Here is a 22,136-nt window from a genome sequence, read left to right as displayed (position 1 = left end):
GGCCCTTTGACTGAATCCAAACTTCCCAGAACAAATCCCCCTAATAAAATGATTTGTTCTGGAATCCTTGGACTCAGTCAAAAGGCCTCACTCGAGGACCTAGAGGGCCATATGTGACCTCCAGGCTACAGGTTCTCCACCTCTGGCTTATTCCCAAAGTGACTGCTTGTCTTTGAAAAAGGGGAAGGTAACAGCACCCAGAAAGAAGCACTATTTGATTTTTCTACCTCCCAGCAATTCAAGATGTTGCCTAGTATAGACTCTCATGTCAGAGGTGGAAAAACCAATGCCCTGAGGAGGAAAAGGACTTGTGTGATGCCACTAAGGAAGCTTCCCAGAGTTGGGATGAACCTCTGGAGAGCCAACTTACAACCAGCTGCAACTAGGGAGGGTAGCAGAGGCCATGGGTACTACTAGAATAGTCAATTATCTAATAAATCCTTGGCATTTGACTTTGGAATGAATTTTAAGCTTCCATGAGTCTCTGGCAATGTCTGATATTCAAGAATCTACTTCAAAAAAAATAATGAAGCCACATTGTTCATCTGATCTGAATCAGGAAGAATTAGAAATCTGTTCAACTTCTCTTCCCTGACCCCTTCTTAATTCCTCTCTCCTTTTCTTCCTCTTCGAAATAAACCTACCCTTGGGACTGATGCAAGGTTTGCCCTCTCTACCCTGCCCTGGACAAGTTAAGAGGCTAAATAGTTGATCATGCAAGGACTTCTCTACAAATAAAGCCAAGAGAAGAGAACAGCAACAAAGCTAGTAGACTTAGAATGGTCATGTCCCAGAGAGCCAGATGGGACTCTGCTAATTCCTAGGTCCTGGTATATTCATTCAACATACAGTTATTAAGCTTCTCAACACAAAAACAAGCAGAAAGAGATAGAAAAAGAAATTCCATTGCAAATCACTGCAGATAATATAAAATACTTTGTAGTCTAACTCCACAATATACCCAGGACATGAACGCAATTCCAAAATACTCCACACAAATAAGGACAGATCTAAACAATTAGAGAAACACTGATTGATCATGAGTAGGCCAAGCCAACATAATGAAATTAATTTACTTATTCATCTTCATACCTATCACACTACCAAGGAATTATTTCATAGAGCTAGAAAACAATAACAAAATTCACCTGGAAAAACAAAAGGTTAAGAATATCAAGGGAATCAAGGGAAAAAAACTTAAAAATGAACAAAAAAGGAAAGGCAACCTAGCAGTAGCAGATTTCACACTTTATTACAAAGTCATAATTATCAAGACAATTTGGTGCTAGAAAAGAAATGGACTAGATTAGGTAAACAATAATTAATAGTAAATGACCATTGCAACCTAATAGCTGATCAACCCAAAGATCTAAGCTATTGGGATAAGAACTCGTTATTTGACAAAAAGTACCAGGACAAACCAGAAAATAATTTAACAGAAACTAGACAAAGATCAGTATTTCACACCATGATACTACACTAAAAGTCAAAATGATGAATGATTTAGACATAGAGGGTGCATGATATGCAAATCAGCGGTACATGAAAAAATTTACCTGTTAAATCTATGGATAAAGGAAGAGTTTATGTTCAAAGAAAAGATAGAGCGGATCACAGGAGGTAAAATTGATCATTTTGATTGCATGAAAGTAAAAAGGTTTTTTTTTTTGCACAAACAAAGCCATAAATTAGAAAGGAAGTAAGAAACTGGGGGAAAATTTTTTTACAGCAAGTTTCTCTTATTATTTTCTCTGATCATCATTTCTCAAATATATAGAGAACTGAGGTAAATTTATGAAAATAAGCATCTCTCCAGAATGCTAGTTTCTATGGGAAAGGAATGCTTAGAGTATGAGTCCTGCTTTCATGGAACCTATAGTCTAGAAGACCAACCATTCCTTCTGAGGTGTGACCTCTAGAACCCTTTTTTTGGTATAACTGATATGAGACTCTCCCAGAACTAGCAGTTTGATCCTTGCAGGGTTGGTAAGAGAATTGAATGAGATAAAATTGGCAAAGTGCTTGGAAAATTTTAAAGTGCTACATAAATAACAGCTGTTACTTTTTTTTTTTTATTGCTTCTGTTAAGAAAAGGATGGATTGTCGAGTTATGGCCCATTATGGAAAAGTCCCTCATTCACTTTCCAAGCGGGGCATGCCAACTGATGTAGTCTGGTTTGTCAGTGATTTGGGGAACAGAGACTGCAGGGCCACCACGCATCTGGTTCCAGCCAAAAGGTTTTTGTCCCCCTCTACCTTTAAATTCACGACTTTACTGACAGTTTTCACGTTCTGTGGAAGAAACAGAGAAATAAAGACTTTCATTCTGGGAATGTCAGCCCTGAAAATGCCCTACACTACATCCCATACCATCCACTGGAACGTACTCCAACTCATCACCCATGATTAGGCACAACATCATACAGACCTGTTCCTCTGCTCCAAACCTGCCACACATCAGTCCCAGAATGCTCAAAGGAGGGCACCCCTCCTTACTTGTGGATTCCTGGGGAAGCTCCAGATATCTGCAATGTGTCACAATACCCCCACATTGTCCTCCTCCTTACCCCCTTACCCCCAGGTTCCCTATATTCTCCTTAAGTTTCCATGTGCTTTTGTGATGCTCTTTACATTTGTACATTCACTCTGACCCAAGGATTCCCCCAAATAATCATTAAGTGGTACTTGGGCAGGGACTTATTGTTGTCTAATCCATGAGATCCAGAGTGAATTGGGTTTAAGGCTTGGTCTTTGAGAAAGAAATCTAGTCAGTAAACCTCAAGTTAACTAGGTAGCTTTTGACCATTAAAGTTTATCTTCCTTTTGGCAGAACACCCTTAGGTAAGGGAAGAGGAGAGAAGAGGAAGGGAGGGGAGGGGAAGGGAGAGGATCCTGGTCCATCTCCAGTTGTCCTGATCGATATCTGGACACTGGACCCAGATGACTCTGGAGGAGAAAGTGAGGCTGGAGACTTTGCACAACCCCCCATCACTCAAATCAAAGTCAATTGCAAGTCATGTCATCATCTCCTCTTCAAGAATGAAGGACAAAGCACAACCACAACAGCAGAGGTATCAAGCTCACAGCCTGGCCTGCAGGTTTCAAACAGTGTACAACTCAGTGCACCCTTAAGGAAATTAAATGGAATTAGGAAATGTTTAACAAAAAAGATTAAAGCTTTTAAAGCTTCTAAAAATCTTGTCAAGCTTCTAAAAATCAAAGGACAATACTATCAAACTTTTAAAGAACAATGAGGACCAATACTACATAAATTATTCTCACAAACGTCAAAATTTTTAAATATCCTGTCAAACAGGACAATAGAAGTTAATCCAAGAAATCATACATTATGAACAAGTTGGATTTATAACAGGGATGCAAGGATGATGTAACATTAGGAAAACAATCAACATTCACATTAAAAACAAAAGCTTCTAGAACCACATAATTATTCTGATATAGGAAAAACCTCTGACAAAGTATAACACTCATTTGTGCTAAAAACCCTAAGAAATATAAGCAAAGATGGACCTCTTTTATAACACCATTAAAAGTGTGCATCAATTGGGCAGCTAGGTGGTGCGGTAGATACAGCTTCAGTGCAGGAGTCAGGAGGACCTGAGTTCAAATCTCACCTCAGACACTTGACCACTCACTAGCTGTGTGACCTTGGGCAAGTCATTTAACCCCAGTTGCCTCATCTTGGGTCATCTCCAGTCATCCTGATGAATATCTGGTCACTGGATTCAGATGGCTCTGGAGAAATGAGGCTGGTGACCTGTACAGCTCTTCCTCACTCAAAACAAAGTCAAGTGCAAGTCATGTCATCATTTCTCTGATGGCCTGGTCTTCTTCGGCAACGAAAGAAGAACACATTTACATAAAAGTATGTATCAATGAACTTACTTAATGCCATGCTAATGAAACCACGAGCAGATTTTGTTCTTACTTTGTAGAACTAGACAAAAAACAAAAAACCAAAACTGATCTGATGGAACAAATGTTCAAGGTGAGAAGGTAGGGAGTCTAGCAATACTAGATATCAAACTATACTATAAATACATAATCATAAAAATAATCTGGTACTGTATAAGAAATAGAGTGACTGATCAATGGAACAGATTAAGTATGCAGTATACAGAAGCAAATGAATATACTACCTTACTGTACGAGAAACCTACAGATCCCAACCATTGGGCAAGAACCCACTAGTCAACAAAACTTATAAGGAAAATTATAAAGTAGTCTGGCAGAAATTGGGTATAAATCAACATCTCATACCATATATCAAGATAAGCTCCAAATGGATACATGATTTAGACATCAAGATGATATCATAAACATTTTAGAGGAGCACAGAAGAAATTGACTGTCAGATCTATGGATAGATAGAGAAAGAGTTCAAGACCAAAGAAGAGATAGAAAAGTTCACAAGAAGTAAAATGGATATTATTGATTACAAAAAATTAAAAAGTTTATGCACAAATAACTTTGAAAGACTTAGGAACTCTTATTAACCTGATGACCTACCACAATTCCAGAGGATTCATGATAAAGCATGCTACTCAATTCCAAATAAAGAGCTGATGGAATTACAGTGTACACTGAGGTATGTATATAATGTATACATACAAATATGTCTATGTAGCACTTTATCTATGTCTCATATATGTGTATGTGTACACAAATTGAGGAAAACAGAAGTTAAGTGACTTGCCCAAGGTAATACAACTGGTATTGTATTATATACCTGAGGCTGGATTTGAACTCAAGTCTTCTTAACTCCAGACCCAAAACCCTGTCTGTTGCACTATTTTCCATGAGATAAGTGATCAAAAGATATGAATAATAAAGTCTCAGAAGAAGAATTGGAAATGATTAACAACCATATGAAAGAATGCTTAAAACTGCTAAAGGAAAATTGCACATCAAAAAGAGACTAAGGTTTAAACTCACATTTGGCAAATTGGCAAAGACAAAAAATTGTAAGAGTCAATGTTGGAGAGAGTATGGAAAAAGAGACACATTATTGCGTTGTTGGTGGAACTGTGAATCAACATAAACCTTGGGGAAAGCAATTAAAATTATGCAAACAAAGTGATTAAAATGTCCATAATCTTTGACCCAGAGATTCAATACTTGGAACATAAACAAGTGAGGTGATCGATAAGAAGAAAGTTCCCAAGTATGCCAAAATATTTAAAGCAGCGCTTTTTGTGGTAGCAAAGAAATGAAAACAAAGTGCATGGCCATGGATTGGGGGATGGCTAAACAAATTGTGGTACATGAAGATAACAGAATATTACTATGAAACAGTGAATATGAGGAATAGAGAGAAGTATGAAGTGAAGTAAACAATTTCAAGAAAAGGAGAAACACGACTACACATCTAAAGTAGAAAGATCCACCACAAAACAATCAAAAGCGAATTTTGCAAAATTACAAAAAAGAAGTATGACTGCAAGAAGAAACATGAGAAAACAGCTTTGGAGGTGGGAGGCCCAAAGCTGTGGTACATTGCATACATTTGCAAATTTAATTTTATATATTGATCAGTTTTGCTATTTTTCCCCCTTCTCTTTCCTTTCTTCAAGAATATCTGGAATATGATATGGGTCTTTGGGAGGAGTAAAGGGAGGGATATTGGGAAGAATTCGAGTGATATGAAAAACAAAATAAAGAAATGAACTTTTACTTTACAGAAGGACATACTCTGGACAAATGGGGAGGGTAGGGGGACCACCTGTATTCCCATCTGGCTCTGAGAACATCACCCTGACTCCATGGAGGTTACTGTCTAAACGACCTAATGACAAGTCCCAGTTCAGATCAATGTTCATCAGGGATGGGACTGGCAGAGAGGTCATACAGGGCTTACCTAGTTACAGATGGTCAGATTCTCATGTACACAGTGAAAGAATGGGCCACACAGGTTGATGGTGGGGGCAAGGTGATTACACTGTTTGTGAAGCTCATCGTCATAAATGTGTATGAAAACTATGACAAGCTCATGGGAATCTAAGAGGGTCAGGCAGAAAGTCTGGCCCAGGTTGCAGCTACTTTGGCTAAACATATTCCCATGGTGGAGAGAATCCTACAAAACCAGAAGCAAGAGACCAAGGCCTTCATTCTGGGAGCTTCCCAGAGCCTTTCTGGGGGCTTCCCCATTGCCTCAGGGCACACTGATACAACAGGCAGCCTGTGTGTATCAGTGTCTCCCTCTGTGTGACCCATTGGCATGAGTTCATTCCTGTAGCTCTAATGGAACCACCAAGCACTAACTGAACTCTTCCTGGGTGCTCAGGGCTGGGCTGGGTTGGGTGTTGTGGGGACTACAGAAGGACACATGGATGCTGCACCTGGGTGCAAGGCATGGGGCTAAGAAGACAAACACCAGACAGTGCTGTGATACTCAAGCTAGGGGGCCAACTAACCCACTTCCCGATAGGAAAGGGAATCCAGATAAGGAGCACACATGGTCAGCAAGCAATGCATGTCAATGGCTGGATGAACTCCATTTATTTCCGAGGCAGAAGACCAGTACTGAAGGATTCCCTTCATCAGAACAGAAGCTCCCTGAGAGCAGGGGCTGACTCTGTGTTTGTCTTCATGGCCCCAGTACCTGGCCCCCAGGCACCTAAGAAATGTTTAGGGAGTGGAATTCTCTCCCAAGCTCTGTGAGGGGTCGTTCCTTCTGGTAGCCAGAGCAAGTCCCAACCCTGTTCTGGCTTCTGTGGGATTATCCCTTTACCTCCCTCAGACTCAGTTTACTCACCTGAATGGTGCGCCTGGTGACATTGGGCAAAAACCGTTTTTTGGCGCTGTTCTGGCGACTGAGGACCTGGACAAGGAAAGAGCCGGCATGGGGGTTCTATTCTTTTAGTCCCTCATCTTCTCCCAATTCAGCCCTGTCATCCCACATTCCTGGGGTGGGGGATACTTGGCAGAGCACTCAGTACCCCAGCTGTCTCCTTCCCCTTCTTGTCTCACCTGTCCCTTATGTGCCTGTAGCATTTCAGCGAGCTTGTCCAGTTTTTCATTAAGCTCTTCTGCCTTCGTCTTCTTTGCCTCCAGGGGCCTAGGAGGAGAAACAAGCATCAGCTTCCTAAGCATACTCTTGCCACAGACCAACAGACAGGGCCGAGGATGTGGCAGATGGCTCAGGTGAGGGCGATGGGATGTACAGAGACCAGGTCTCTCAATCACTCAAGAGCTGGGTGAGATTTTTATCAGGAGCCCTAAAGGGAATGCTCTGCCCTCTTCAACTCCCCTGGCCCCTTCCCCCTGCTCAGCCTTACCCTCACCTAGCTCACCTTAGCTCAGGGAACTTGTTAGGGATTCAAAACACACAATGGCATTAATTCTGAATACCTCAGTGGCCTAAATTCCAAACCTGACCAATATACTGCCAAGCTGGGTTGCCCATCTTTATGGGGGCAGATATTCTCACTGGGCAGGCCTATTTCTGGAAGGGGAGGAGAGAGAGCTTGAGTTAGGTGTTCTTCATGTCTAGTTCAATTGGTGCCCCAAAGTCATCTTCTGTAAAAGATCAAGCATTCTTTCTACAATCCCTCAAGATGAGACTGTGCCAAGGAGGAGCTCCTGAAGGCTATCCCTTAACTGCAGCATCTGAACCAATGGTCACTCTAAGGCTCTGGCTATGCTGGCTTCTCTCCCAGGCCCCCAAGCACCTACTTTGCATAAAGGTGTTCCGTTTTCCCATAATGAGGCTCTGTAGGTAAAGAGCTTGACTTGGAAGCTGTGATCTTCTGGGATCGATCTAGACTGAAAAATTTCAGTAGCGTTGTCTTCTGTTCCTTCATCATCTCACAGATGTTCAGTTCATTACTGCAAACAACCATGATGATATCCCATGAAGTCAACCCAATTCAGAAGCAATTTCCTAGAGTCAGAGGTGGGGTAACTGGGGGCCACACCCTTCCCCATACCAGGCTTCAACCTCACCTGAGTGCCAGGGACAATCCTGGGTCTCATGGAGGAAATTCCTTCCTTCAAAGCCACAGTTCTCCACAGGCCCTTGCTTCCTGCCCAGCCTCTCCTAGCCAGCTCCCATGGGTCCCCAAAGCATCCTGACAATTCCAGCTCAGTGACAGAGCCTTCCTGCAAGCTCTAAGAGATGCGCTGACTGAGCCACTCCTGGAACAATCAATCCCAGTCTGCCCAGCATTATTTTCTCCTCTCCTTTACCCTTTTTGCTCTCTTCCCATGATGCTGCTTAATCTTTCATGAATATATTTTGTTATCTCTTTGAAACCCGAGGCCATGTCTTAAAATTCTGTCTCCCCCAGAGCATATAGCACAGGGCTAGGCACAGAGTTGTTGCTCAGTAGATATCTGTGCATTCAAGTCATTTCAATCACCTATGAGCCCTGATGTGACAGAAGGGGAGTTGCCCTCTGAAGTCAGGCCTGGATTCCTGCATTGGGTGGGAAGTTTTATTGTATGACCTCTATAATCCTTTCCAACTGTGAGAATCTACACACATGAGCCTGCGTGAACAGAACCGAAATCAAGGGAGTAGAATGGATCTCTGCCCCGCCCCCCCCCCCCATTTCTCTTCCAGTAAGGGACCTCCCAGGAAAGCATCCCCTGGCTTTTTACCTGGATCTTTCCAATCTTTTGTCACTGATTTCAGAACTCAGAGTTTCTACCAGATTCATTAATTCATGCATTAAATAGATCTGTGATTTCTCCGGGGCATAGCCCTGTAATGAGAAAAGCATGCACAACTTCTGTGGAACAAATATAAGACAAAGAGGCCCAGCTTTCACCACTATCTCTTAGCCTCTAAAACTCACTGCCTCATGCTCTGTAGTGCTGGAAAGAATTCTGGATGGGGAGCTGGAAGACCAGAGGTCTTGTCTGGCTCTGTCGTTAACTCTGTGTAACCTTAGGGATATTAGCTCTTGGGGCCTCAGTTTCCTCTTTTGTCAAATGGGGATAATGATATCTGCCTCACCTCCCCTACAAAATTGTTGGAGAAGTAAAAGTGGAAGTTGGGAACATACAAAAGTGTTGTATGTTCTATGTCCAGAATGTCCAGAAAGTAGTACAGCTAGTCTTCATGAGAGAATGCAGAAACAATGCCAGACATAGTATCACATTTCCTATATGAGGCCATTCCAGAATCTGAAACCCTACTGGCAAGAATTTCTCATTGACTCTTTAGATGAAATTAAATTAGGTTCAATGCAAAATCTTGTACTTGACTTGATTTCCAAAAAAAGCAAGCTCTTGAGTCTCAGATGGGGGAGGAATTGTTAAACATTAGTTTATCTGGTAAGAATCTGGTGGCTCTAGTGGTTATATGTTCAATATGTATCAAGAATGGGAGCAGAGTTTGGGTGATCTGGGGCAGTAATAACAAAGTCCTGGAAGCACGACCAAGGAGATGGAGGGAGCTCTGCATCATGCCCTTGGAAGAACCAAGCTGGAGGATGCAGTGGTCAGTTGGAAGCTAGCTGAAGAGCACACAGAGGTAAATGGCCAACATAGCCTAGGACCTTGAGATCATCCCTTGTGAGGAACAGGGGGCAGTGAGCATGGAGAAAAGATGGAACATGGGTGAAGGAGAACATGAGGGTCTTTTTCAAGTGTCTAACAGGCTATCCCAGGAGAGGGGAACCTGCAGCCTTGAGGGCATATATGGCCTTCTAGGTCCTTGGGTGCAGCCTTTTGACTGCGTCCAGGTTTTAGAGAAGAAATCCTTTTATTACAAGGATCATTCACCTTGTTTCTGTGCTTGGGATGTGGGTGGGACAGTGGCATCTTTCTTTTTTGTCTTCTTTCCTATCCAGTTACCAGTTCCTGTGAGCCTGCTTTTGACATAATCCCAACCCTTGTCCCCTCCTCTCTGTCCCCACTGCCACCACCTCTTAAAACAAGCCAGTAGTTTTACCTCTCACTTATCCACACCACTGCAAGAGCCTCTCAGGTCATGCTGTGTAGGTCAAATTTTAGGCCGGCTTCTCCATCAAGCTCTCACCGATGCCCCTTTGGGGGAATAACTCTCTCCCCTCTAACCTCAGAGAAATGGGCTTTGCACCTGCCTAATGCACTTAGTGTACTGGGAATACAATAATGACCTGAAGCATGGGGGAGAGAGAGGGTGTGTGAATGTCCAGGGGAGCCTTCTTGCTTCCCGAGGGTAGGACCTCTGCTCATCTAACCTCAGACTCCAAGCACAGAGGCCTGAGCACAATAGGGATGCAACAAAGGGTTGGGGAAGGAAGGAAGGAAGGAAGGAAGGAAGGAAGGAAGGAAGGAAGGAAGGAAGGAAGACAGGAAGGAATACATGAATGAATGAGTCCCTTCTCTTACCTTAATGAGATCTTGATCATCTGGTCCACACAACATCAGTTCATGGCCTAGTCTAGTCATCTCTGTCAAGATGATAAGGATTTGGTTATTGTAAACATGAACTTGAAAGAGAAGACAGTTCAGTGCCATCCCTACAATGTCAAATCTCCCCCATCTTAGCTAGAAAGTGGATGACCAACCCCTTTCCCACCACCTTCTCATGACTTTCCCCTTCTTACAGAATTCTAGCTGTGTTCAATGCATGGGAAGGGGTTTCCCATTTGTGATGGCAGAGAGGGAGTGAGCAGAAGTTAGAGCTGATAGCCAAGTTGTTGCTCAGGTAGCTCCAGGGAAAAGCATGAACAAGAGAAAATTAGACCTGAGTCCCAAAGAGAAAAACCTAGGGAGGACTGAGGTGAAACCAGAGAGCATGTAGAAGACAGCTTGGAGGGTCTGGATTCTAATCCTAGCCCCATGCCTAATTAACTGCATACCTAAATGAACCCATGGTGGGGGTCAGGTGCCAGGGATGGGGCTAAATGTCAGGACCCCTGTGCATCACACAAACCTTAATATCAAGGTGAGTAGACAGTGGGGAAAAAAAAGAATGGGGGGAGGGGATTTGACTCCAGCTGGAGATGGGCACGTTACCTGGAGACAATGTTAAACTATCCCTAGTCCTATAGCATTTAGGACTATGGCTAGGAGCACTTATCTGTGTAACTGGTCATGGGGGTGCGGGGGGAGAGGAACAGGAGACTGCTTACCTAATAAGAAGGATCACTAGCATTTCTATAGTGCTTACCAACTCTTCCAAACCCAATGAGAGATTAAATGTTAATAGGGGACATGCAACCCTGACAGCAATATGAGGGGATGTCTACTTTGGGCAATGGGAAGCAAAGTAGGGATCAGTTGTTAGGGTCCCAGATTTTTAAACTCACTGAAAAGAGCCCTACTTTTCTGCATTTTCTTTAAAATGGAGAAGAGAATGAAGAAGGGAGAAAGAGTTTCCTTGGTGCTGAGCAAAGAAATTGGAAATCAGAGAGACCGATAAGGGCCAAGCTGGATGTCACACTGACCTCTAGGGAGCAGGGAATTTTAGGCACCAAACCATGGCCCCTAATTCCTCTCTAATTTCAATCTCCGCCTCTGTAATACAGGGAGGGGTTGGATCTGATGACGTTTCAGGGCCCTTCTGGCTAGCACTCTGTGGTTTGATTTACAAACACAAGGGCAAATTGGGATGACTTTTGTGAAAAAGAACAACTAATTCATGTTCTCCCCCTTTTAAATCATCATTTATACTACAGGCAACTCTGTATTTACATTAAGCATGTGCACAAAGAGAACTGGGCATGGGTGACCCCCTCTTTTTGGTCACCTCAGCCAGGGATGCTGCTTTTCTAACCATCAGCTCTGTTGTGCTCCTGGTTCTGAAGAGGGTTAACCTGAGGAGGTTAAGGTCAGTGCCCCAATCTGCTTCACTAGCCATGGCATTGACCAGGGCCAAATTTGGGGCAACATGCACTTTTCCCTCTTCAACTCATTCTGCTTTCAGATGCAGCCTTAAGTCTCCAATCCATTTTGAAATGGAAAAGTTATTCACTGTCTTCAGGGGCTGAGACTTTGCTCAAATTTTCCTAAAGTTCATAACTGGGTTAAGAACAGTTTCTGCCAAAAACTGAACGCAAACAGGAGGTTATAGAGAAATCTCTGTGAGACCTTGACTCCAGCGCTGGTTCTCAGGAACACCACATGCAACATCTGTATGCAGACCCAAGTGTACATATTTGCCATACACCCACACAGACTGCACTCAGGAAGAGACAAATAATGATTGACTCTCACCTACCCGCACCAAGAGAAAAAGTCTCCCTGAGCCTCTCAGTCCAGCCCAGCCAAGAAGGTGAGCTTTGTCTGCCTCTTGGATTCTCTGCTTTGGCAGGTCCTCCTCTCCAAGCCTGTCATGCGAGGCCTAATTCTAAGAAGCTGTATAAACATTCACAGACTTTTGAGCTGTTCCGATGGAAATAAAGTATAGCTACCAAGAGGAGCAATTAAACGAGTCTGCTTGTTAAGCAGGCTTTGGCTAAGTTCAGAGTTTTCCAAGGAGAAATGCCAAATGAAGCAATAATTCCTTGTCTTCTGTCTCCAGGTTTATCCCCTTCATTTCTTTTTAACTTGTCTTTTTGCTATAGCTAGTATTTTGAGCCCTATAGCAAATAATAGTGATGATGATGGATTTCCCTGCTTTACCCCTGATTTTACTGAAAAGGCCTTTAGTGTTCCCTTCCTTACTGATGATGCCACCTTTTGTATTTAGATAGTACTATTTACCATATTAAGGAGCAATCTATTTTTTCCTAAACTCTTTAAGGGTTTTAAGAAAAAGGTCTATTGTATCCTGTGAAACATTTTTCCTTCATCTAGTAATATATTGTCCTGCTGTTTTTGCTATTTATGTCATCTATAATGTTTCAATTTTCCTAACTCTACATTCCACATCTAAATCCAACCTGGTTATAGTATACAATCATTGTTATGATTATTTACTAAATGTAGATTGAATGAGTCTGAATGTAGATTGAAGCATACTATCTTTCACTTTATTTTTTTTCTGAGTGTTTTTCTTTTTGGTCTGTGTCTTTTTCACAGCATGACTAATATGAAAATATGTTTTGCGTGATTGCACATGTGTAACCTATATCACATTGTTTACCATTTCAGGGAGGGGGGAGAGATGAGGGAGAGAGAGAAGAAAATTTGGAATTCAAAATTTTTAAAAATGAACATTAAAAATTATCTTTGCATGTAATTGGGAAAAAACAAAATATTACTAAAAAGAAAAGGCAGCTAAGGAAGTATGATTTCCAGAGCTCTGGACCTGAGTTCAAATTTGACCTCTGACACTTATTAGCTGTGAGAACCTGGGCAAGTCACTTAACCTGCATGGTTGTTGTGAGGATAAAAATTTGATATTTGTAAAGTAATTTGTAAACCTTAAAGTACCGTGTAAATGTTAGCTACTATTATTATTAGCTTGAGGACTGCCACTAATAATTTATTCACTATTTTCTAGTGCCATTCATTAGAGACACTAGTCTATATTTTTCTTTCTCTTGCTTTTTCTCTCTGTGGTCTAGGTATCTGGATTATATCTGTCTCATAGAAGGCACCTAGTAGTTTGCCTTATTGCAAACCAATTATGTATTGTTGGAGTCAGTTGTTTTTTGAATTCACTTGTTATTCGCTTGTTTGTCCATCTGGTTCTGGTGCCAGAGGTGAGGAACTTGCAGCCTCGAGACCACATGTGACCCTCTATGTTCTCAAGTGCAACCCTTTGACTGAATCCAAACTTCACAGAAGAAATGCCCTTAATAAAAAGATTTGTTCTGTAAAACTTGGACTCAAAGGGCCACACCCAAGAACCTCGCAGGCCACATGTGACCTTGAGGTCACAGGTTTCCCATCCCATCTGGTGTTTTTTAACTTCATAGTTCCTTCACGGCTTGTTCAGCTTCTTTTTCAGGAATGGGATTAAATTCAGTAGTTCTTATTTTGTTAATGTGGGCATTTTATATTTTTGTAAATATTCCTCTATTTTCCTAAAGTTATCAGCTTTATTGGCAATGCAATGCCTGATCATGACTCCTGAAGATTGCCACTGAACCAGACTTATCATCTCTGAGGAATGAGGTGAGAGACTCTAGTCGGGTGAGGAATGTGACATACATTTTTAGGCAAGGTCAATGGGTGGATTTGGTTTGTTTAACAATACTTGTTAACTATGTTTGCTATTATAAGGGAGGGCTTTTTTGGGGGAGCAAAAGGGCAAATGTTATGTGGAGAATTGGAGAGGGCTAATGATAATGATTGCACTCCCCTCCCCAAGAAAAGAAAAGAATGGCAATGAAAGATTTCTAAAATACACTAATGAGAGCAGGAGACAATGGCACATAGGAAAGCATTGGAAGTAGTTGGATTCATTTTAATCTCTACTTCAGTGAAATTCAATAAGCTATATGTAATGAAGATGAAAGATTTCATGAGCAAGCCTCATTTTCTATTTTCCCTTGCATAAACAAATGTTTGTGTGTGTTTGTCAAATTCAAAATAGTTTTTAAAGGATTGAAAAAAGAAGACCAAATAAAGTCACTGACATGATAAAGTTGTACCTATTATTTTCTCTTCAACGTTACAATTCTGCCAAGTATCAAAAGACCCTCGAAATGGAGGATACAATCTAAAGGGAAAGAAGAAAGAATGAATATGACATGCTGTTATAGCTTATGTGTATATATATATATGTATATATATATATGCTCATTTTGTATCTCTAAGATATAAAGAAAATCTCTATCTTGGAGGTAAACTATCTAGTTTAAGAGGAAGGGTCTCAGATGGTAGAATGGGATGTAGAAAGGGACACAGGAATTAGAGAGTTTCACATTGCCTGATAAAAACCTGCCCATGTATCACATCTCCGCTATTTACTCACTCCTGTTATGGTTCTGCCAATGGCCCTGAGTATCTCTGTTACCTAATTAGTCAGTCTGTGTTTTCCCTCTTGTAACCCATGGCATCCTCAAGGTGGGGATCATCTATACTTGAAAACTCAAGTCCATGCTATCTGACCAAGGGGTACATCAGGCACCCACCCTCAGGGAAAACTGCTTGATACTCCATTTACAATAGATGAATTCTCCCCCCCCTGAATATAACTGGCATCAACTTATTGCTGGATGTCACTAAAATGAGGCATTGGCATAAGCAAGGAGTCAACTTAATTAAGCCCTTTGCTTCTTGGCTTTCCTTATGCCCAGAATGTCAAGATTCAACTTCAAGATTGATTGTGAACAGCAGTGTGGGGAGGACAAATTTGGCACTTAAACCCCTTTTCATGAATATTTCTGAATTTCCTTGGTGTTCATAGATCAAAAGCCATCAGACAAGAAGGGCCTTTAGAGTTACTGCCAAACCCTCTTCTTACATTGATAGAAACAGGATCTGAGAGGGAAAGAGATTTGTCAAAGGCTATACTGCTGAATCCTCTGCTCTATCAATGACTAGCCAGTACAGCAAAAAAGAACTTGGAAAACTGATGTATGGAAAAGCCAAAGTGACTCAATTCCACCAACTGCCTAAAAGACTTATGGATCCTGAGACAAACAAAAGAACAGTCCTGGGCACCAAAGTCTGGAGAATTGAAAGAGGTAATTAAATGTACAATTTTCTCTGTCTCAGTTGTACAACCTGTTATTTAATAGCTCAGCATTCTACGTGAGTAAGGGGAAGAGGGTGGGGAAAGACAACCTGTGTCATTTAAAATGTTATGAACACTGCTCTGTTCAACAGTTGGACACACTTGTGCCTAGTCTCTACGTCCTCAAGTGTGGCCCTTTGAATTCTAATTTCCCAGAACAAATCCCCTTAATAAAAGACTTCATTCTGTAAAACCTGGTCTCAGTCAAAAGGCTGCACCCAAGGACCTAGAGGGCCACTCTGGAGGATTAAGTCTAAAGGATCTGCCTTTAAAGTTCTTCACTTCCTTCCTTTTCAGAATTATTCCATGCCACTGTTCTTTTTGCCCTCTCTAGATTTGTGCCAGCAACTAGCCCTCTTGTGCCAGGCATTTACTCTTCCTTATCTCAATGGGGCAGAATTTCTTGGTTTCTTGCCTACTCAGCCCAAACAGCACCTCCTGTGCTATGGCCTGTGCTATTACTCCAGCTGCTACTTCCTGGCTTCCTAAAGTATCTCTTATTTATCTGGCATAGACTTTCTGATGTACTTGTTGTCTCTTCCAATAGAATGGAAGCTTTTCAAGGACAGCGACTGTTTTGCCTATTTGTCTCTATAACCCAGATGCCTAACAGTGCTTGACATGTAGTAGAGCCTTAACAAATGGTTGTCGATATGGTCTGCCCATTGTGTGCCTGCCCCTGCCCCTGATTGTTTATAAAGATGATCTGGGGAAGGGGTGGGGAGCCAGTGGCCTCAAGGCCACCTGTGGCCCTCAAGGTCCTCAAGAGCAGCCCTTTGACTGAATCCCAACTTCACAACACAAATCCCCTGTGGGTCCCCAAATGTGGCCCTTTGACTGAATTCCAATTTCACAGAACAGATCCCCTTAATAAAAGGATTTGTTCTGTAAAACTTGGATTCAGTCAAGGGGCCACACCCAAGGACTTAGAAGGTCACATGTGGCCTCGAGGCTGCAGGTTTCCTCCCCCAAGCTAGGGGCACAGCATGGTACCTTCTAGGGCCAGAGCTGTGTGAAAACATGATGAACCCCTCTGTCTGAGGAGCAGAGCTGCTCAGGACACAGAGAAGAAAGGACAAGACATTACCGTTTAAATAACCATAACAGAATATCCAAACGGTAAATTGATGGGGTACACAGGAACTCTTTGGCTGCATTCCGTTTACTTTTAGAAAAATCCATGAGGAAGGGGCAGTTCATCTCCTGAATGAAGAAAAAGAAAAATCAGCTGCATTTAGAAGGATCATGAGAGGTCTTAAGAAATAATAGTCTAACCCCACCTCACCCATACCTGTGGACAAAGCCCTGTTAAAGTAACCCTAACAAATCACTGAGCAATCATCCAGCCCTGCTAGCTCTTCCCCTCTCGCTAGCTCTTTTCCCCTTCTCAGCTAATCTCTTTGGAAAATCCAGCTATATGCTGGCTTCTAATCCTTTGCAGCCTGGCTTCCAACCTCATCATTTAACTACACCTGTTCTCTTCAAGGCTACCAAGGATCTCAACTGCCAAATCTAATGATCTTGTCTCAGTCCTCATTCTTCTTGAGCTCTCTGCAACTGTCACTACTGCTGATACCCTCATTTTCTTAGATTTTTTCTCCTGTCTAGATTTCCAAGATGCTACTTTCTCCTGCTTTTCCACCTGTTTGTTTCTTCTCAGTTTCCTTGGCTGAATCCTTGTGTCATGCCCACTAACTGTGGGAATATATCTCACAGTCTGGCCTTCTGTACCATCTTACTTGGTGAGCACATCACTCAGCTTCTATACATTCAATTATCATAGAGAACAAGATGATTCCCAGGTCTAGATAGCCAAGCCTAGTCCTGATTTCTAGTTGCCACTCACCTTTTGGATATCTCAAACTGGATGTCCTATTGGCATCTTAAACTCAACATGTTCAAAAGAGAACTCATGATCTTCCCCCCCTGCCCAATCTTCCCATCTTTCCTATGACTGTGGAGGGTACTGACATCCTCTCAGTCACTGAGGCTCACAATCTCACTGTCACCTTTAATTTGTCACCTGGATTCATCCCAAACAGTCAAACTATTATACAACTTATATACATCCCCTTTTCTCCACTCACACAGCGTTTCATGCCTGGATAATTCAAATAGTCTTTTGGTTGGTCGCTGTACCTCAAACACCTCTCCCACTAAAATCCAACCCTCCACTCAGTTGCCAAAATGATTTCCTAAAGTGCAGGTCTGACCATGTCCCTCACCAAGCCCCCCACAAATATAAACTCAGTAAATTCCAGTAGCTCCCAAATACCACCAGGATCATATATGAAAAACTCTGTTTGGCAGCTAGATGGCTCAGTGGATAGAGTGCTGGCCCTGGAGTCTGGAAGCCCTAAGTTCGAATCCAGCCCCAGACACTTATTAGTTCTCTGACCCTGGGCAAGACACAACCCCTATTTACCCAGGTTAGGGGTAGGGAACCTGCAGCCTTGAGGCCTCATATGGCCCTCTAAATCCTTGAGTGCAGCATTTTGATTAAGTCCAAGTTTTGCAGAAGAAATCTTTTCAGTAAGGGGGTTTGTTCTGTGAAGTTTGGATTCATACTTGAGGACCCAGAAGGTCACATATGGCTTTGAGGCCGCAGGTTCCCCAACCCTGGCCTAGGTGGCTCAGTAGGTAAAGCACTGGACCTGGAACCAGCAAGCCCTGAGTGACCTCAGACACTTACTAGCTGACCCTGGGCAAGTTACCACCTCAGTTTACCTTAATCCACTGGACAAGGAAATGGCAAACCACTGCAGTATCATTACCAAGAAAACCCTATGAACAGTATAGTCCACAGGGTCACAAATAGTTGGACGTGACTGAACAACAACTCACTCTTCCTACCTCTCCAGTCTTCTAACACTTTATATCCCTCCACATACATACACTAGGCTTCAGCAACACTGGCTTTCTTACTGTTCCTCTTATATAGTATTTCATTCCTCATCTTAGTGCCTTTGCAGTGGTTGCTCCCATAACCAGAATACTCTTCCTTCTTTGCTTTCCTGGTTCCTTGCAAGCCTCAGCTCAAATCCAGCTTTCTACCAGAGGTTTTTCCTGTTTCCCACTTTCTGCCTGCTAGTGCTCTTACCCATGAGATTATTTTTCATCTCTTCAGTAGAGATCTCATTTGTATCATATTATTTACATAGTCTCTAGAATTAGAAAGTGTGTTCCTGAAGGGAAGGACTTTTTTTCCTCTTTCTTTGTATCTCTGGCTCTTAGCATAATGCCTTAGCTATTAATAAATGCTTGCTGGTTGACCACTTAGTCACTTTCAATGACACAATGTATTCTCACAGTGCAGTAATTCTAGGTATTTAAAGGGCTTATGTCTAGCTGAAATTGACCTCTTTCATTTCACTTACTTACTATTACCTCTAAGGCATAACACTAGATAAAGCAGGGAATAAAAAAGATAAAATTAGAAACCATCCCAAACCACAAGGCAAATAAAACAAATATTTGACTCTAACAGAAAGCCCAACATGATAGAAAGAAAAAAATGTTTAAGGGAATGAGAGCTCCTTTCTGACCACAGTGAGCAGAGGCAGCTTCCTGGAAAGAGACGGATGCTTAGGTCTTCCCCAAGTGTTATAAACCTGAAAGTCACACAAAAGTGGGAGTTGGTATTACTGGTGGGAGCTGAGAGAAGAGTAGGAGCAAAGGAAAGGAGGTAGATAAGCGCAGATATGTTTGTGTGAGGCCAAGTGGTCCAGTTTCAAAGGGGTGCTGGGTATGTGAAGGGAACTGGGGGAGATGAGGTTGCAGAGGTGTTTTTGTGGTCAGTGTACAGTGTCTTGAAGGCTGGGTTAAAAGTTACTTTCTATCTGATTGTTGAGGCACTAGGGAACCCCTGGAGTTTATTGAGGACAGTGACACTAGCAACAATGGGGTAGAAATAACCTTGGGAGCTTACACTGTGGTGTGGAGGATGGATTGGGGAGGCAAGGGGGAGGCTTTGGGGAGCTCAGTCTTGGGGCCGGGACCCAGAGGAGAATGGAAGAAGGAAAGGGAAGAAGGTAGAAGGAGGGAGGAAAGGAAGGAGGAGGAAAGGGGAAGGAAAGAGAAGAGAGGAGGAGAGAAGAAAAGGAGAAGGTGGGAAAGTTGGAAAGAAGGATAAAGGGGTGGGGGAAGGGAAGAAGGGTGGGAAAGTAGGAAGGAAGAGAAGGGGAAGGGAAGGGAGTAGAGAGGTGGAGAGGAAAGGGGGAGGAGGGAAGGGAAAGGGTAGGGGGAGGGAGAGGGGAGCGAAAGGCAAGAAGAAGGAGGAGGGGGAGGTAAGAAAAGGAGGAGGAGGTAGGAAAGGGAAAGATGGGCAGGAGGAGGAAGAGAAGGGAAGGGAGAAGAGGGAAGGAGGAAGAGGAGAAAAGGGAAGGAGGCTGGAGAATGCGGAGAGGAAGAAAAAGGGGAAGGGGAGGAGGAAGAAGGGATAAAGAAGGAGAAGAGAGGGAAGGAGGAAGGAAGAGGGAAGGAAAAGATGGGAAGGAGGAGGAAAGGAAGAGGAAGGGAAGAGAAGAGAAAAGAGGGAAGGAGGGGGAGGGAGAAGGGGGACAGGGAGGGAAAAGCAGGAGGGAGGAGAATGAGGAAGAGGGGGAGAAGAGAAAGAAGGAAAAGCATGAAGGAGGAGGAGAAAAGGGAGGGAAGGATGTGGAAGAAAAGAGAAGAGGAGGGAGAAAAGTGGAAGGAAGGAAAAGGAGGGAAGGAGACGAAAGGGAAGAGAGAGGAAGGAAGAAGAGAGGAGAGAAAAGGGAGAAGAGGATGGAGACGGGGAAGAGGAGGAAAAGGAAAGGAGGGATGAAGGAAGAGGGGAGAGGGAAGGGGGAAATAGAGGAAGAGAGGGGCTACAAGCCCAGCTGGGGACGGTCCTGGAGGGCATTAAATTCAAAGACAGTTTGCTCGCTCGACCCCTCTCCCGCCCCTCCAACAGCAGACCCCTTGGTCCCCAGTCCCTCTCGCTCCCCCCCCCCCCCACTCCCCCCTACTCGAAATTCCCTACCCAGGCCGGGTCCTGTCCCCTCTACAGTATCCAATACCTTCAGCCTCTCCAGTACCCGAAGAGCCTCCAGACTGAGGTGGGCGTCCTCCTCCTTCAGGTTCTCCTCCTGGCTATCCATGTCGTCCTTGTCTTCCTCCTCCTTTGACTTGTCAGTCAAAGGCCCCTCGATCACCTTCTCGTACTCCACGTCAGTGTCTTTGCCCTTGTCTTCGTCCTCGTGCTGTCTCTTCTTCTGTTCTCCGCCTTCAGCCTTTCTCTCCTCTTTGCCCTCTTCCTCTTTTCCCTCTCCTCCCCAGTAATTCTCCTCTTCCACCAATAACTGTTTCCCCTGCCTGTTTCTGGCCACCGCCGCTTTCTCCTCGCTATCATTGCCCCCCAACCCGGCACAAAGCTCCGCCATCGTCGTTTGTGCTCCCTGACAACAGGACGGACAGCTCATAATGTCCGCGCGCTCACAGAATGAGCCTTTTCATTGGTCAGATCTGGTGACGTCACAGGGGCTCTCACGCTGGCCAGCTCTCACCTTGCTCTCTCTGTACCGGTCCCTGCCCCCTCCCCCTCCCCCCGGCCGTTCTCGCCTTCCCATTGGCTGGGATTCAATGAAATGGCCTCTTCCACTCTTCCCCCGCAGGCGGGGGCGATCGGAGCGGGGTTAACGGGACTCTGGAGCGAGGGCGAACCCACTGGGACGCGGGGCGGGGAGTGACGGAGCAGCAGCTCCATAGGAGGGAAGCCTCGTCAAGGACAACCTCTCCCCCCGCCCCCACCCCCGTCTACACTCGTGTAAATCATTTTAGCGAGGGAGAGACGAGCCCAAAAAGGGGAAGGGGCTTGGCCAAAGACGCCCAGCTAAGGGCAGGAAGGGAGGACCAGGATTTTGGGGTCACCAGGTGCAGCCTCCCATTTGGAAAACCCCTATAGAAGGGGCGAGTCTTGCCCAAATAAAGGTCTTGCGTATGTGTGTGTATGTGCCACCCTAGGACTCCCGCTTCTGCACGTCTAGGGAGAGCCATCCCCACATCCTCCCTAACTCCTAACCCTTCCCCCCACCCTCTCCTCCTCCGTGCTAGTCTCTCCTTTTCCCACCCAGAACCAAGTAGCCCCCGGGGAAGTTTTGCAGCAGCCGAATTAGGAGGAGCCCTGGGCCAAAACAATCCTCTACAGGCTAGAGATCCTACACTGCAGTGCCCAAGCTGTGGTGGGGGTGGGAATCTCTCTCTAGGGCCGATCTCCCCTTCAGCCCCTTCCTTCTGAAGGTGCTTGCTTGTTGTAGCACCCTCCTAGAATTTAGGGCTGCCCTGAAAAGGCCCTCAGAAATGAGCTCCTCCCACCCCCTTCACTTTACAGACAGAGAAACTGAGGCCCAAGATGGCCAAGGGTTTAGAGGCTTAAACAGGCTTTAAAACTGTCAGGACCCTTAGCCTCTTGTTCGGCCCTACATTTGGGGGAAGGGGAGCCAGGGAGGCCCAGACAAGGGAAGGGACTTGCTCAAGGTCACACCAATAGTCCAGCAAAGCTGCAGCTTGACCTCAGTCATAGAATTGG

At 43.9% G+C, this 22,136-nt stretch overlaps 1 protein-coding gene across 1 annotated transcript; it reads right to left on the bottom strand.

Moving 5' to 3' along the window:
• Window positions 1-1,233: 1,233 nt before the first annotated feature.
• LOC140515222 (uncharacterized) lies at window positions 1,234-21,230 on the bottom strand. The gene is made up of 9 exons (XM_072625825.1): window positions 20,629-21,230; window positions 16,674-16,789; window positions 14,499-14,566; window positions 10,342-10,403; window positions 8,623-8,726; window positions 7,696-7,848; window positions 6,991-7,078; window positions 6,776-6,841; window positions 1,234-2,292 (listed from the first exon to the last, which is right to left on the bottom strand). The coding sequence occupies exons 1-9, from the start codon at window positions 21,028-21,030 to the stop codon at window positions 2,134-2,136; spliced, it is 1,218 nt and encodes a 405-aa protein (XP_072481926.1). The 5' UTR covers window positions 21,031-21,230; the 3' UTR covers window positions 1,234-2,133.
• Window positions 21,231-22,136: the final 906 nt, after the last annotated feature.

This window comes from Notamacropus eugenii, chromosome X, assembly GCF_028372415.1.
Source record: "Notamacropus eugenii isolate mMacEug1 chromosome X, mMacEug1.pri_v2, whole genome shotgun sequence".
In the NCBI taxonomy this organism is placed as follows: Eukaryota; Metazoa; Chordata; class Mammalia; order Diprotodontia; family Macropodidae; genus Notamacropus; species Notamacropus eugenii.
This window is presented reverse-complemented; position numbering and strand designations above follow the sequence as displayed.